The 15,781-nt window shown below is 42.2% G+C and overlaps 1 protein-coding gene across 1 annotated transcript; it reads right to left on the reverse strand.

Moving 5' to 3' along the window:
* Positions 1-1,544: 1,544 nt before the first annotated feature.
* Positions 1,545-14,494, reverse strand: CHI3L2 (chitinase 3 like 2). The gene is made up of 10 exons (XM_042782086.1): positions 14,455-14,494; positions 12,398-12,427; positions 11,636-11,837; positions 11,058-11,114; positions 7,258-7,408; positions 6,587-6,711; positions 6,082-6,211; positions 4,653-4,835; positions 2,842-2,958; positions 1,545-1,682 (listed from the first exon to the last, which is right to left on the reverse strand). Exons 1-10 carry the CDS (start codon positions 14,492-14,494, stop codon positions 1,545-1,547), a joined length of 1,173 nt encoding a protein of 390 aa, XP_042638020.1.
* Positions 14,495-15,781: the final 1,287 nt, after the last annotated feature.

Below are 15,781 nucleotides of genomic sequence, written 5' to 3' on the forward strand. Positions count from 1 at the left end.
CTCCACAAGGGGATATATAATGCACCTAGGGAAACTGAAACCCTAGGTTTGGAACAGCAGCAAAGTCACCTGGTTTCAAGGTAACAGGCAGGCTTTGGCAAGGGCTTATTAATATTGACCAGTGGGACTTCCCAAATGTAAGAACAACTGTGGTGGATGGAGGCAGCATTAGTAATGACTGAGATTGGGTTCCTCATTAGTCCAGCAGATTGAGACGTCAAATTTATTTCAATTTAGAAAATTAAATCAGGCTGAGGTTTTTGTAATTAAGAATTGTGGTGGAATCAATGTTTATCCCCATCATACCAAAACCAAAACCAAACTCACTGCCCTCAAGTTGTTTCTGACTCATAGCCACCCTCATTGGGTTTCCAAGGCTGTAAATCTTTATGGAAGTAGATTGCCCCATCTTCCTTCCACAGAGCAGCAGGTGAGTTTGAACTGCTGACCTACAGGTTACCAGTCAAGTGTCTTATCCACTACACCACCAGAGCTCCTAACTTGTAAAAAATTTCCTACATGTAAAAAAATGTCTTAGCTCAAGTATGTGTTTAGTAAGCCATAGTCAATTTTTAAAATTTCTATTATTTAAGAAGTCTATGGGATACCTCAGGAGCTCTGGTAGTATAGTGGCTAAAGCACTTGACTGCTAACCAGAAGGCTGGCGGTTCAAACCCACCAGCCACTCCTCGGAAGGAAGGTTGGGCAATCCTACTTCCGTAGTGATACTGCCTCGGAAACCCACGGAGGGGTCGCTATGAGTCGGGGCCGACTCGACGGCACATAACAACAACAACAACAACATGGGATACCTCCAGTACCATGAACAGAAGACATGGATGGTACCTGGCTACCACTACTGAATGTTTTGATCATGAACCCAATAGGTGGATCCTGATCAAAAGGAAGAAAAGCATGGAACAGAACTTCAAACTCATATGAAACCAGACTTACTGGATCCATTGAGACTGGGGGCGGGGGTGAGTCCCTCAAATCTAATGTCAAGAAATAATCTTTAAACCTTGAACTGAAATGATGTCATGAAGCTATCATTAAACTAACATTTCAGCCCAGTTAATAAAGAATGCCTCAATCATAACATTCTTATAAAGAATTATCTGTATGAGTGTAAATTGACAACAGTTAATCTGAGGTACAGAAGAAAACTTTAAGGGTCAGAGAACTTAAATCAGTGGTGATGAAACAATGTGGGTATAGAATGGTAATGCAATATGAAGTATGTAACCAATGTTATTGATCTATTTGTGTAGAAATTGTGAATGCATGTTGCTTGGTTGAGTATTTTTCTACCACCAACAAATACTTTTTTAAAAGAGAGAGATTAAAAAAAAAAAAAGTCTATGGGAGCCTACCAAACAGACAGAACCAGGCTAATTGATAAGGAAATAAAACTGAAAATCTAAACCGGCATAAGAAAGGATTGGCCCAAATATGTACAGATTATCTCTCCCAATCTCCTGTGCTGCTCCCTGCCCAGCTCTCCGACCATTCCCTGCCCATCCCCAGCCTTGACTCAGTTACCTTCATGGAGAGCCAAGACTTCTCTTGACAGCCTGGACAAGAGGGTAGTGGCCTTGCCCACAGGATTTTCCAGTGAAGTCATCCATGTCAATAGACCAGATCATAGCCCCTCCCAGGTTTAAATTCTTTAGAAACTGAACCTGGGGGAAGCACAAATGGACATATGTCAGGAGGTTAGAAAAAAAACAAACTCACTATCATCAAGTCAACTTGACTCATAGCACCCCCTCCTTGTGTTTCCGAGAGGGAATTTATACAGAAGTAGATTGCTCAATCTTCCTTCTGGGGAATGACTGATGGGCTTGAACCACCAGCCTGATGGTTAACAGTCAAATGCCTTAGGCACTAGGCCACCAGAGGATGTTAGAGGGTGCCCTTAAAGGCCTATTACCCAAGTCAGGTTCAGACGAGAATTTGCACTTACAGTGTGACAGTAGACCTACAGGTTAAAAGGATTTAGGGATTTCCTTAAGGGAAAGGTGAGCTAAGCTCAGGTTGCTCATGGATGCTTATGAGAGCAAGTGAAAACCACTCATTGTTAACCAGTTCCTGTCCTGGATCATGGAAGCACCACACCCTAGATCCAGGATTCTCAGAGGCTCTGAAAACTCTCCAGGATCAGAGGTAAAAACCAGAAGCCATGAGCAAGATAAGAGGCTTAGAGGTGTCAATTACACTGATGCCTCTCTCCTACCATAAGCCTACAAGACAAACAAATGTCTTAGAAAAGCCTAAGAACAGGTAGGCTCAGAAAGCTGGAGACTTCTACTAAGTAGTCCATGAGGACTGAAGGGCTTGTCCTCAGATGATTGTCAGGGTAGATGACCACCCTTTCTACAGGGTTGCTATGAGTTGGAATTGACTTGATGGCAGCAACATCTCTCTGTATATAGATAGATGAGGATGGATGATAGATAGATAGATAGATAGATGTTGTTGTTGTTATGTGCTGTTGAGTCAGACCTGACTCATAGAGACCCCTCCTTGGGTTTGTGAGGCGGTATCACTATGGAAGTAGATTGCCCAATCTTCCTTTTGAGGAGTGACTGGTGGGTTTGAACCATCAGCCTTCTGGTTAGCAGTAAAGTGCCTTAGGCACTACGCTACCAGAGCTCCTCCAGATAGATAGATAGATAGATAGATAGATAGATTAGATAGATAGATATAGATATGTCTCCTTTCCCAGAGACTGTGGTCCCAGGGTCTTCCCTTCAACAGAGAATCAGAGCATTTTACCAGACATCCCATTCCCCACCCGAAGGAGTATCTTCGTAGCCCCAGAGCCTCTTGCCTACCTACCTTGGTCTTCACACTTTCCACATCATCATAGCCCACCCACTGGTTTCCCTTGACTGCATAGGGAACTTGCTGATCCTGCATTCTTGTCACCTTGGCTCCTTGCAGGAACTGGCAGATCTAAGGAGGGGGGCAAACAAGGGATCAGTGATGGGCTTTTCTTGATACTTTTTGAAGTAGACACAGTAGATAATCCAATAGAGGGTTGGGGAAAATATTAGAACCTTTATTCCAGTGACCAGACAATGAGGGAAGTGACCCCATACAATACAGAATGAATGGTCCAAAGTGAATAACCAGTAATTGCTTATGCTAAAACCTCATCAGGATGAGTCATATTCTGATTAGAAATCAGAAAATACTTGAGTTCCAGATCATATTCTAGCACTGACTAATCAACCATCTCAGTTTTTCATTTGCAAAATGGATAAATTGTAATAATGAACTCATATATATATATATATATTCTTTCAAAAAAGAAAAGAGCTTGAATACAATAAAGTTCTCTACAAATGTAAAATATTATGATGACCATAACTATCGTTCCCTGCCTTGTAGACTATCCACACTTTAATCTCAACTGTGCTGTCCTATTCCCAACCAGCCCTGTTTGGGATGCTTCCATTCATCCCAGCTCCTTTCTTTTTCTATTAGCATAAGTAAAAGCAATTAAAAATGATAAATCTTCAGCAAAAAAAGCATTCCAGTATTACATAGAGAATTCATTTTGGAATGCTTTTTGTTTATTTATACCTGTGCTTACTTCCATTAGGGTGGAAAATAAAAACTTGAGTATTTAAGTAAATATCAATTTATCAAAGTTATAATTAAAGTGATAAATAGAACAATCAAATTAAACTTTCTGTGAGATGGGAAAATGAATACCCAGTAATCCATAGTAAAACCTGATGAATAGATCCTGATCAATGACCTAGCTTGACTCTTATATTAAGAATGTTATCACTAACCCACCTAGAACTACCAAAGTGTGAGTCAGCCTTTCTTCCTCTTTCCCTCCAATTTGTCAGGCACCCTCAGATTCAGCAAGGATGCTCACGATGACCCATCCCCCTTTCCCCTTGCCAATTGAATTGTTGGTGCTTCAGTCTTCCCCTGTATGAATGGTTAAAGCAGTATGATACCTTGGTTCTTCAGTGGATGCTAAATCACTCAGCATAGGTTTATGGTATGTTCACAGCCGTGACAAGAGGTAAAAATAGGTCTCAAGGGGATACCAGGAAGGGTCCCTGGATGTAGGAGGATATTTTCTCTACCTGATCAAACTCCTTCCCATCCTTCAAGGCCCAGAACAAATATCTCCTCCTCCATGGAGCCTTCTTTAGTCACCAATCTCTGAACTCCTAGACCTCTGTGCCACTCATGAGCCACTTAATCATATCTTATTTTGAAATGGCTCTGTAATTTTATTAAAAATTATAGTTACTTGTATTTAAATTTTTGTTTGACTAATTACATTTGTATTCTACATTCTTCCCATCTTGACAGTCAGCTCTTTGAGGCAATTATGGAGAATTATATCTGGCTCTCACAGCATCCAGTATTTGAGATATAGGAGTGACCCAAGAATGTCTGTTGATTGAATTGTTGGTTGATTTCCAGTGTTTCCTGTACCTTTTATTTATTTCCTTAGACTGAAGAGATAGTCTAATGAACTGAGCAACGTTGACAACTATATCTATAATGTCACTGACTTGGAATTGATTTGATGGCAGCATTTTTTTTTTTTTTTTTTAATCTGCCTACTGGGCAGAATCTGACACAAATGGTTGAGGGCCCAGGGAACTTCCAGGTACCTCGTAATAGGCCAGGAAGCCTGGAGACTTGGTGATGGGGCCAGCAGCTCCAGGCCCAGAGGCGGAGGAGACCATGGCAGTTTCTGCAGAGGCCAGTGTGAAGGTGCGCCCATACATGGGGATGCCCATGACCACCTTCTCTGCCGGCATTCCCTTATTTATCCAGTACCCTACAGCATATTCCTAGAAAAGGAAGATAAATTGAGGCACAGGGTGTGAGTGGCCATTCTTAATCCCCCCTCCAAACTCCACAGAGGTAATTCCTTATTCCCTTTCTGCATCAGTAGAGTACAGACAGTCCCACCAGGACCCGACTGCTTTATCCTAATGACTTAAAGCTATTTGGCACTAAGACACTAGTTCAGCTTTTTCCAGGTCATGAAAGAAAATTGAACCACAAAAGAAATCAGGCAAATGACCTAGAAAATGTGAAATCGAGGTTATCACTGTCTTTCTTTCCCATTTGTGTCAATTACCATGGAATTTGCCTACAGCACAGCAAATTGTGCTTATGGACAAAAATGGGGTGAGATGACTGTCAGATTCACCCTCTGAAGACTCACAAAGACCTTGGACCCAAGGAGTCATCAGGAGGTAAAAGACTAAGCTTTGGTCTTCCTGCCCTTCAGGACAGAATAAGGGGTTAAATAATAATCTATACTTAATCTTTAAAGATGGCCTGATGTTGAGGAAGGAATTAGGGATACTGATGAGACTTCACCATGTGGAATCCTAGAGAACCCCAGAACAGAGATAAAAAGATCCAATTTTGTATTGTCCAGTTCTGTCACTGTAAATCTGAAGGCAGGAAAAAATGCAACTCAGAAGACAATTTTTTTCCCTCCTGAAAATTTAGGAATACACAACCATATATATGTACCAAAACAATAAAAACAAAAACTGCTGAAGGTGAAGCATTTTTTGCTTAGACTTTCCATTTTCCACCATTTCCCAAGATTTTCACATCTATATGGGTGAACTTGAGTTGTCATTGAATTTGCTGGGCTTCTGTTTCATCCTCTTTAAGTGGGAGTAACATTTCCTGCTCACCTGACCTCATAGGGTTGTTCTGAAGATCCAATTAAATAGGAAATGTGGGTGGGCACTGGAGGATACCAAGTTCTTTATGCCTGCATGGTACCAGGAAATGTATTGAAAATACAGAATTAAGAAAAGACTGGAATGGGTGACATGCTGAGCCAGACAAAGCTTATGAGACTTCAGCTGCCAGGTCTTCTGACATCTTCCAAGTGGTATTTTACTGACATCTAATTAAAGCATTTTCCCAATACTCAGTAGCCCCCAAGGTCACCTGAGTTGCTCTTGGGGACCTCCTCATTTTGAGAAGGACATGGTCCTAGACGTGCAGAGCTCTCCTCAACTCCTCTTGAGCAGCCAGCATCCCACTATGTTTCTTTGTGCAACTCACCACATTGTAGTAGGAGCTTGTCCCTCTGTCTAGCTGCCCCTTTCTCAGAGGGCTGTTGTGGCCAGTGAAGAGGGGCTTTTCCCAAGATCCATGGAAGTCAAAGGACAGGAGGTTGATGAAATCTAGTGCTCTAAAGTGCCAAATAAAAAGGAGAAGCTGTAATGAGCAAGGGTAGAAACAATTGTATGTATCAGGTTTTGAGTGCATTTGTTGTTGTTGTTGTTATTTGCCGTCGAGTCGGCCCGACTCATAGTGACCCCTCCTTGAGTTTCCAAGGCAGTATAACTATGGAAGTAGGATTGCCCAACCTTCCTTCCTTGAGAAGTGGTATTTAGAGCATTGGAATTAGTCATGAGGAAGAACTTCCTGACTGAACCGGGTGGGGGGAGGGCAGTGACCTTCACGCTCTCCCTCCTCCTCTCATTCCTCAGGCATACTAATGTGCATCATTTGCCTGGACCAAGCTGGAGACAGAGGAATGGAGGAGGTGTTCCTATGCACTTACTTTGCCAGTTTCTCGATCTGATAGCTTTTATCAATAATCTGTCTCCCTGCAGACACTCCTGCAGTCAAGAGAAGCTTCTCTTTTCTGGATTTTACAAAATCCTTCTGAAAGGCTTCTGCGAACTCCTGTGAAAAACAAGGGGTCAGATTCTCTTCTCCTAAGTTACAGGGCTAAGATTCTTGTCTGGGGACTATGAAGTTTCTGGAACCACATTACGTGGAAGAGGTCAACCATTTCCTCCCTATCCCCAGATGGGAATGTGACTTATGCTTGTGTCTACCCAGGAATGTTCCACATTGGAGAGTCTGGAGGTGGACATCCCAGGAGAAGGGAGGCAGGAGGATGACCTAGCCTTGCTGAATCCATGAAAGTGAGGATGCCCAAGAAAGAATAACCTGGGTCTTCTCCTGATGTATCTTCTGAATCAAATCCCTCTTCTCTGAGGCTGTCTTAACACCCAGGAAATTCATTCTATGGCCCCATACTCTTTTATATGGTGTTGTTTTGGTATGATGTTGTTTGTCCCATAAGAGGGCTCTGTTACTTGTTGTTGTCTCTCCTCTTAACTGGGACCAGGGGCTTTTCCCCATCGAAGGGAGCTTCTTGAAGGAAAAGGCTCTCCTGTTGTGGCCATATTAAAGTCACTGAGTGTATTATGGAATTCGGCTTACCTGAATCAGCTCAGTGAAATGAGTACTGTCTTTTATATCTGGGTAGATCCAGCTTATGTCTAGCCCATCAAAGTTATGGCTCCTTAGAAATGGGATCACAGAGTTGATAAAGTCCAAGCGTGATATAGAAGAATCGACCATGGGGTGGAACCTGGGTGGAAGCAATACAGGAAAGAATAGGCAATCCTCATAACAGAACACTCTTTCACATAAACCTGAAATAATCTTTCCCTCCTCAATATTCTCTAGCCATTTATGTATCTCAATCTTCTTATCCATTTTAATACAGATGGGGAGAGAAAGGCAAGTAGAGTGGGATTATGGAAGACTTTTGGGCCAGATAATTGATTAGGTCATTTCATAGATTGAATTGTGTCCCTTGAAAGTTGTATTGAAGCCATCACCCCTGTATCTATGGAGCTCTGGTAGCATAGTGGCTAAGGCAGTTGACTGCTAACCAGAAGGATGGCAGTTCAAACCCACCAGCCACTCCTCGGAAGGAAGGTTGGGCAATCTACTTCCGTAGTGATAGTGTCTCAGAAACCCAAGGAAGGGTCACTGTGAGTCGGGTCCGACTTGATGGCACATAACAACAACAGCAACAACAATGATCTGTTTGGAAATATGGTTTTTCTTTTGTTATGTTAACAAGGTCATACCAGAGTAAGCAATATCACAATAAATGGAGAAGAAATTGAAATTCTCAAGAATTCATTTTGCTTGGATTCACAATCAATCCATGGAAGAAACAGTCAAGAAATCAGACGTCCTGTTGCACTGGGACAATCTGCTGCAAAAGACTTATTTAAAGTCTTACGAAGCAAAGATGTTACTTTGAAGACTAAGGTGAACCGACCCAAGATATGGTATTTTCAATAGTCTCATGTAGATGTGAAAGCTGGACAACGAATAAAGAAGGCCAAAAAAAGAGTTGATGCTTTTGAAATGTGGTATTAGCAAAAAATACTAAAAATACCATTGAAGGCTGGAAGAATGAACAAATCTTGTTCATTGAACAAGTGCAGTTGGAATGCTCTTTGGCAGTGAGAATGGCAAGACTTCGTCTCACCTACTTTGGTCATGTTGTCAGAAGGGATGATTCCCAGGAGAAGGGTATCAGATTTGGTAAAGTGGAGGGTCAACGAAAAAGGGGAAGGCCCTCAATGAGACAGATTGACACAGTGACTGCAACCATGGGCTTAAGTACAAAAAGGATTGTGAGCATGGCACAGAATCGGGCAGTGTTTCATTCTGTTGTATATAAGTTTGCTATGAGTCAGAGCTGACTTGACAGCATCTAACAACAACAACAACCAGAGTAAGGTGAGGCCTGAACCTAATGACTTCTGTGTATTACATATATTTTTTTTATATCCTGTTTAGCAGCTATCACAAAGCTTAGTGCTTATTTAACCATAATATACAAAAAAAAAAAAAAAAAAAAAAAAAAAAAAAACCTACTGCCATGGAGTTAATAATCCTGACTCATAGGGACCCTGTAAGGCAGAGTAAACTGCACCATTGGGTTTCCAAGGCTGTAAATATTTATGGAAGCAGACTGCCTTATCTTTCTCCTGTGGAGGGGCTGGTGGGTCTGAACCACCAACATTTTGGTTGGCAGCCAAATGCCTTCACCACTGCAGAACTCCTTAACAATAATAATATAAATGGTTATTGCAACCATTGAGCCCTTGTTGTGTACCAGCACTATGCTACAGTTTATATACACTGCCTGCCCTCACAGCATTACACTGAGGTAGTTTCTATCATCTTCATCACAGAGTTAAAGAAGACTGAGACTTAAAAAACTTGACTGAGATCATACAGCTTGCATATGACTAAAGGGAAAGCCAAACCAGATTTACCTATCTCCAAAACCCAACTTTTAATCACTAACCTGGCACTCAATTTATAAATAAGTCATTTACTGAATGGACGGATGCTGAAGAATATGTAAGAATGAATGATGAAGGCTTTTTTCAATTGAATAAAAGTCAAGCAAACATTAGGAAGAGGGGAGAATTTTGGAGTTATAATGATAGTTGCCATTGAAATCCATTCATCATTAAAAGGGTCATGCAGACCCCAGTAAGTCAGGTGTTGTTATGTGCCATCGAGTCGGACCTTACTCATAGCGACCCCTCCTTGGGTTTCTGAGGCAGTATCACTACAGAAGTAGATTGCCTAACCTTCCTTCCGAGGAGTGGCTTGTGGGTTTGAACTGCCAGCCTTCTGGTTAGCAGTCAAGTGCTTTAGGTACCATGCTACCAGAGCTCCTAATAAGTCAGGTACCCTAATCTTTCTTCCTTCTTTCTGTTGCAGAAATTGAATTGCTAAGTATTCTACAATTTTAGAACTGGTAGAGACTAGAAATACTACTAAAATTTCTAATACCATCCCCTTATTTCATAGATGAAAATATTCAGGATCAAAGAGGAGAAAAAAAAGGAAGAGTTGGTATTTATTGAATAATAATTCTGAGCCAAGTACACACCATACATTATCTCATTCAAAATCTTTGCAACCACCTTATGAAATAGCAACTGTTACATACATTTTGCAGATGGGTAAACTGATTTCAGAGAGGTTTGGTAACTTTCACTAGGTCACCCATTTAAATAGGCCTTCCAAAGCCTTGTTCTGTTCTCGGCCTACTTCAGCTGTAACTAAGTACTGACAAGCCCCACGAAGAAGCTGTACTATCAGCAGGCTTCTTTAGAAAACTGAAAGCCTCTGGTGGCTGAGTTTAAGCTCTCTGGATTTTTTTTTTTATGTTTGCATTTTTAAAAAATTAAAGCAGAAATAATTTGAAATTAGATTAATTGTAGTTAAAGAGTGTAAAGGAGTGCTTTTCATCTTTAGTTACTTTATTTAGCTCTTGATGTAAATGGTGTATCATTTTCCTATGCTAAAAACCAAACCAAACTCATTGCTGTCGAGTTGGATCCCACTCACAGCAACACCTCCTTGGGTTTCTGAGGTGGTATCTCTGTGGAAGTAGATTGCTCAATCTTCCTTCTGCAGAGTGGCTGGTGGGTTTGAACCACCAGCCTTCTGGTTAGCAGTCAAGTGCCTTAGGCACTATGCCACCAGAGCTCCTTTTCATATGCTAGGAATTATCATTTATAATGTATACTTCATGATGTTGTTGTTGTTATGTGCCATGGAGTCAGACCCGACTCATAACGACCCCTCCTTGGGTTTCCGAGGCAGTATCACTACGGAAGTAGATTGCCCCATCTTCCTTCTGTGTATACTTCATAGTAACGGCTATTTTACTTTTAAGCAAAGTGGACCTGTTTCCTATGGCATTCTGTGCTCTCTCTGGCATGAAGCTGCACAGCCATGACCCAGAGTTTCCAGAGCTATTAGACTACTGTTGGCCAATGGCCTGGTTTTAAAGTGAAAATAATCCACCCTCTTCCACCTGCATGGTACAAAGTCAAACCCTCAAGTGATTTTAAAAATTGTGTTTCCCAACTAAAATCACCTCCCCATAATCCACAAGGTAAAACATCTTCATGCAAATTATTGAGCATTTACTCAATTCTGCTCACCATCCAGTTTTTCCCAGGCCTTAAGTGTCTGGGCATGTGCTAAACTCCTGCAGAGTTCCTTCCAGGCACCAGAAAACCTAGTGCTGTTCCTCAGTTGGTGATAAAATTCAGATCAGTATTACCCTCTAGGCCTGGAAAAGACCCTTCAGAGCCTAATTCAATGTCTCTCCTCTAGAGGGGGAAAGGTGGTGATAATAAGAACTATTTGGGAGAATGAACAAAAAGTAGAGATTGTGGTCTTACCTTTTGGAACCAAACTCATTGCCTCCAATGGATAAGAGAATTTTCAGTTTGGGATTCCTGCAGTAGAAGAATAAGCTTATGATGATGATGATGACGATTTTACTGCTTACCAGGGAAAACTTTGCTTAGAGTACTGAGTTCCTGTTGTGAAAACGATTAACAAATGGACCCTGGCTATTTAGCAGCTGGGAGCTCTGGTAGCATAGTGGCTAAGACACTTGCCTGCTCACCAGACGGCTGGCGGTTCAAACCCACCAGCCACTCCTTGGAAGGAAGGTTGGGCAATCCTACTTCCATAGTGATACTGCCTTGGAAACCCAAGGAGGGGTCGCTATGAGTCGGGTTTGACTCGACAGCACATAACAACAACAACAACAATTTAGCAGCTAAGTTCGGTGAAAAGATGGAGCACTGGGGAGAAGAATTGAATAGATAGCATCAGGATTATATACCCCAAGGAAATAGATTTAAATGAATGAATAAATGAAGTAGTTGGTGGGTTGGCCTTAGGCCCCAGTATAAAACTAACTCCCCTCCCTAAAACCCATCCTAGATGCTCCCAGTCCCACCCTACTAACTCAGTTTTGATACTGTTGATGGTCTGGTAAAGCACTGCATTGCTTTTGTCCTTGATGATGATCTTGTTGTTACTGATGTCGGCGAATGAGTAGATGAGGTGAGAACATAGGAAAGGATCAAGATTCTCAGGGGTGAATTTTCCTGCTTCCTGCCGGTCCTGGGACCAGTTGGTAAAGTAGCAAACCAGTTTGTAGGCAGATCCTGGGGTAGAGTGAAGAAAAACAAAGGGATTCTAGTGCTGTTGCCTTAGAGCCTAGAAAACTGCAAGCATCTCCCCAAGACAGCCATTGTCTCCTTTGCTCATTCAGCCAAAGCCTTTTGGGTCATTCAGCCTGAGCCCTTAGTACTGGCTCTCGAGCACCTGAACTTCCAGTTAAGAAATACACCGAGAGAGAGATAACATCAATATGCAAAACACCACAGAGCACTGAGGTGCAATGTGTACGTGTGAATGAATGACACAGAGATAAGTAGAGAAACAGAGATAAGCTATATGTTATATATTTGTGTTCACATACATACACGCACAACACTAAGGTATATGTATGGGGAGAAAGAGACAGAGAGAGAAACAGATGCAAAATAAATTAGAGCAACAAATGCACAAGAGATAACAAACAAAATCTCAGACACAGATATATTAGTGTCAGAGAGTGATCAAGAGAGGAAAACAGAATGAACCAAAGACAGAAACAAAACATCAGACATGGAAGGACCCAGTCCCAGGAGGCCCAGGCAGAAGGAACTCATAGACTACTTACCTCCCTGAAGCAGCAGCAAGACCACTACACCTGTAGGAGATGGGTAGAAAAGGAAATCTGTTGAGTCATATCTGGTTCTTCTGTCCCAGACAATGGCAGTGGATATGTGGATGTGCCTACCTACAAGGTGAAGCCTCATTTCCTCTGGGCTCTCAGGCTATAGCTGCTGTGGTCTCTTTACAGGGCCATGAGGTCCCCAGTCCTTAGGTGCTTTAGGGCCCCTACATCCTAGGCAGAAACATTTTCCAAACTTGTATATAATTTGCTCATTCATTTATTTATCCAACAAACATTTATTGAATCACGTGCTCTGTGATTTGTCCTGGGCATTTGAGAAGCAAAAATGATGTTGACACCATCCTGTACTCAAGGAGCCCACATTCTAGCAGGGAGTTGTATAGGTTTATAAGTAGGGTAACCACATAGTTGATTGTCCAATGACAGCCTTTGGAGAGTGGAAGAGGAGCATTATTAATAATTACCCTGGGACAATAGCTTAAGTTAGAAGTATCTTAGGCAAATTGAGATGAATGTTTGAGGTCATGCCCGCCCTCTTCCCGACGGGACACCTCCCCTAGAAGGACTGATGAGATCATTCTATTCTTAATTCACTCTCCTAAAGGGAAAGAAAGAAGGACTCTGGGTCCCAGAAACTCCACCCAAGGGCCACAACTCCTGGGCCTGGGGCTGAAAATTGAGAAAAGGGCAGTTAAAAAGAATAAAGAACTTCACTTGACACACCTCCTGGAACTGTTGTCTCCTTCCCAGAACACAGGGCTAGGAAACAGGGTTCCAGGGTTCCTTCTTGCTGATTCACATATTTTTTAGGCAAAGGAAGAAATCTTTGGGTGGCACAAATGTTTAAGTGCTCAGCTACTAACTGAAAGGTTGTTGGTTCAAATTCACCCAGAGGCACCTTGGAAAAAAGGCCTGGTGATCTACTTTGAAAGATCACAATCATTGAAAACCCTGTAGATTATAGTTCTGCTCTGACACACATGGCTTCTCCATGACTCAGAATCAACTAGATAGCAACTAGGTTATTTTATTTTGCCTTTTCTGAGACAGGGGCCAGAGTAGACAGGAAACTGGTCCTCTATGCACCTGTTAAGTGATGAGGAGAAATTTTGATTGTCACATCTGCTGTTGGGTCAGGTTCTGGCACCCTTCCCCAAAATGCCTCATTACAGCACTGAACACTTTAATAGGAACATAAAAAGCTCTCCCCACTGCCAAGTGGGTGGCTCATGGTGTGAGTATAAGACAAAGTGAAAGAAGTAAGGATACAATGAAATGGTTTCTCTTTGTCTACTAGACACATACCTTTTCCTCCTGGTTAACTTCTCTTATTCACCCACAGCCAAAACCCAATCCTCTTGCTGTTGAGTTGATTCTGATTCATAGCAACCCAAGGTCGTATCCTTGATGAAAGGAGACTGCCACATCCTTTCCTGTGGAGCAGCTGGTGGGTTTGAGCTGCTGACCTTTTGGTTAACAGTCAAGTGCTTTAACCACTATGCCACCAGGACTCCTGGCTTTGTTTATTTATAGCTTCATCCCCACCCTCATCCAAATTCCCAGTCATTCTGAAAGCCAGAGTTTGGGATCAGAACTTTAGAGTTCAAAAGCAGATTTTAGAGAAAATTTAATCCAACAAACCATTTGCTGTGAGAAAGGTGAGGCTCCCCAAAAGTTCTAAAATGTACCCAAAGGATAGCACAGGAAAGATATGATTCATATCAATACTCATACATAAAGACAGCTTGGTCTCTGTCCTGTCTTGAGCTCCAGTTCTGAGGTGTCAAGAGGCACCTCTGTAAAAATGAGCTCATCCCAAATGTTCCAAGGGACTCTGCTCAGTACTGCTCCCTTGTCCAAATAGGAAAGATCAGATGGTTCACATAGGACAGTTGCACTAACTCAGCAGTTTTGGCTACTGAGGTGAACAGAGACTGAGTTCCCAAAAGAGGGATGAAATCACTTCTTCCAGAAATTTATCTATCTTACTACTTCCCTCTTCACTCACTTCCCTGTTGAATTATCAACCCCATGCTCACCTGCCCAGAGACACTTTCGGTCCATGATGGTTGCTCCCATATCTCTGGCCAGCTCCCTCTGGGATGCACATACTCTGGGCTTTTTATACTCTGAGGTTTCAACAACCTGTCCTAGGAGAAGGAAGCAAGAAGCTCAGGAGATTCCAGGGACTTTCCATAGCACAGCTGTTTGTGCAACTTCCTGGCAATGAGATCCAGGTTTAAGCAATGTCAGCTTTCACCTGTAAGAAAGATGCTTTAGGGACAGTTGTTGGAGGGTCCTTTCATCCAGTCCCACCATGAAGGGACCTAATCCCTGAGAAGAGAAAGAGGGGCTACTTGTGGCTCTGCCTCCTTGTATCACCCTCATGCCCCTGAATCTCCCTTTCCATCATCCAGGATCTGTCTTCTTTCCCCAGCCTCCCTCTGCACTCACATCACTTCTGGCCTGATTATTGTTGTTTTTAATTTTATTATGATTTGGGTGAAAGTTTATAGAGCAAATTCATCTTCCATATAGTAGTTCACATACACTTTGTGTCATGACATTGACTGTAATCTCCCACAATGCCACAGCTCTCCTCCCACTTCCTCCCCATAGCCACCTCTCCCCTGTGTCCTTCCCTCTCATGCACTCCTGCCCACCCCCCTCAAGTTGTCTCCCTGTGCATACACAGCCCTTCTATTCTCCCATGATTGATCTCTCCAAGGAGTGTATCTACCTAATGTAAATGTTCAGCTCATATGCTTGTCTTTTGTTTGGCTGGAAGTTACAGGAATGGGTTCAATTCCAGACCTGAAGGGCAGCTAGTGGCCAGTCTCAGGGGTTCTTCAGGCTCTCTCAGACCAACAAAACTGGTCCCTGTTTTTTTTTTTTTCTTTTATGATTTTGAGTTTTGTTCCACATTGTTTGGCCTGATTGTTCTTGATGATTTAGTCAGAAAGTCCTATCACTGCAGTTAGTCTAACCCAGCAGATATTCTTCATCTATCATCTTCTTATATCAGCTTCTCTGTGTAGCCTTTCTGGCTTCTCACCGAGGCAGGGTGAGCTGGTTCCTCTATTCTCAGAGATTTCTTTTTATATTTTCATTGCAACATTTACCACATTGTATTAGGATGGATTAGTGTATATGTCTATCTCCCCAACCTGACCGGGCCATTAAGTACAAGAATTATGTGAAACAGAAAGAGGGGAAACCATCATCAAATGTTTATTGAGGACATTTTTGTAACTTGTGAGAATTGAATTGTACTCCAGATTCAAAGATTCAGATTCTCAAGGCCCTGCATGATCTGGTCCTTCCCTATCTCTCTCCAATTTCCTTTCATAAAGCTCTGGGTGTGTG

Source organism: Orycteropus afer, unplaced genomic scaffold, assembly GCF_000298275.1.
Source record: "Orycteropus afer afer isolate SDZICR_OR568_19922 unplaced genomic scaffold, OryAfe1.0 scaffold00010, whole genome shotgun sequence".
NCBI lineage: Eukaryota > Metazoa > Chordata > Mammalia > Tubulidentata > Orycteropodidae > Orycteropus > Orycteropus afer.

What these genes read in the sequence shown, in the direction of transcription:
- CHI3L2 (XM_042782086.1), bottom strand. Translation starts at nt 14,494, where the DNA reads ATGGGAGCAACCATCATGGACCGAAAGTGTCTCTGGGCAG. An exon ending in ATTTCACTGAGCTGATTCAG is followed by an intron (nt 6,712 to 7,257) that starts GTAAGCCGAATT and finishes TGTTTTTCACAG; the next exon opens with GAGTTCGCAGAAGCCTTTCA. An exon ending in TGGAAAGTGTGAAGACCAAG is followed by an intron (nt 1,683 to 2,841) that starts GTAGGTAGGCAA and finishes TGCTTCCCCCAG; the next exon opens with GTTCAGTTTCTAAAGAATTT.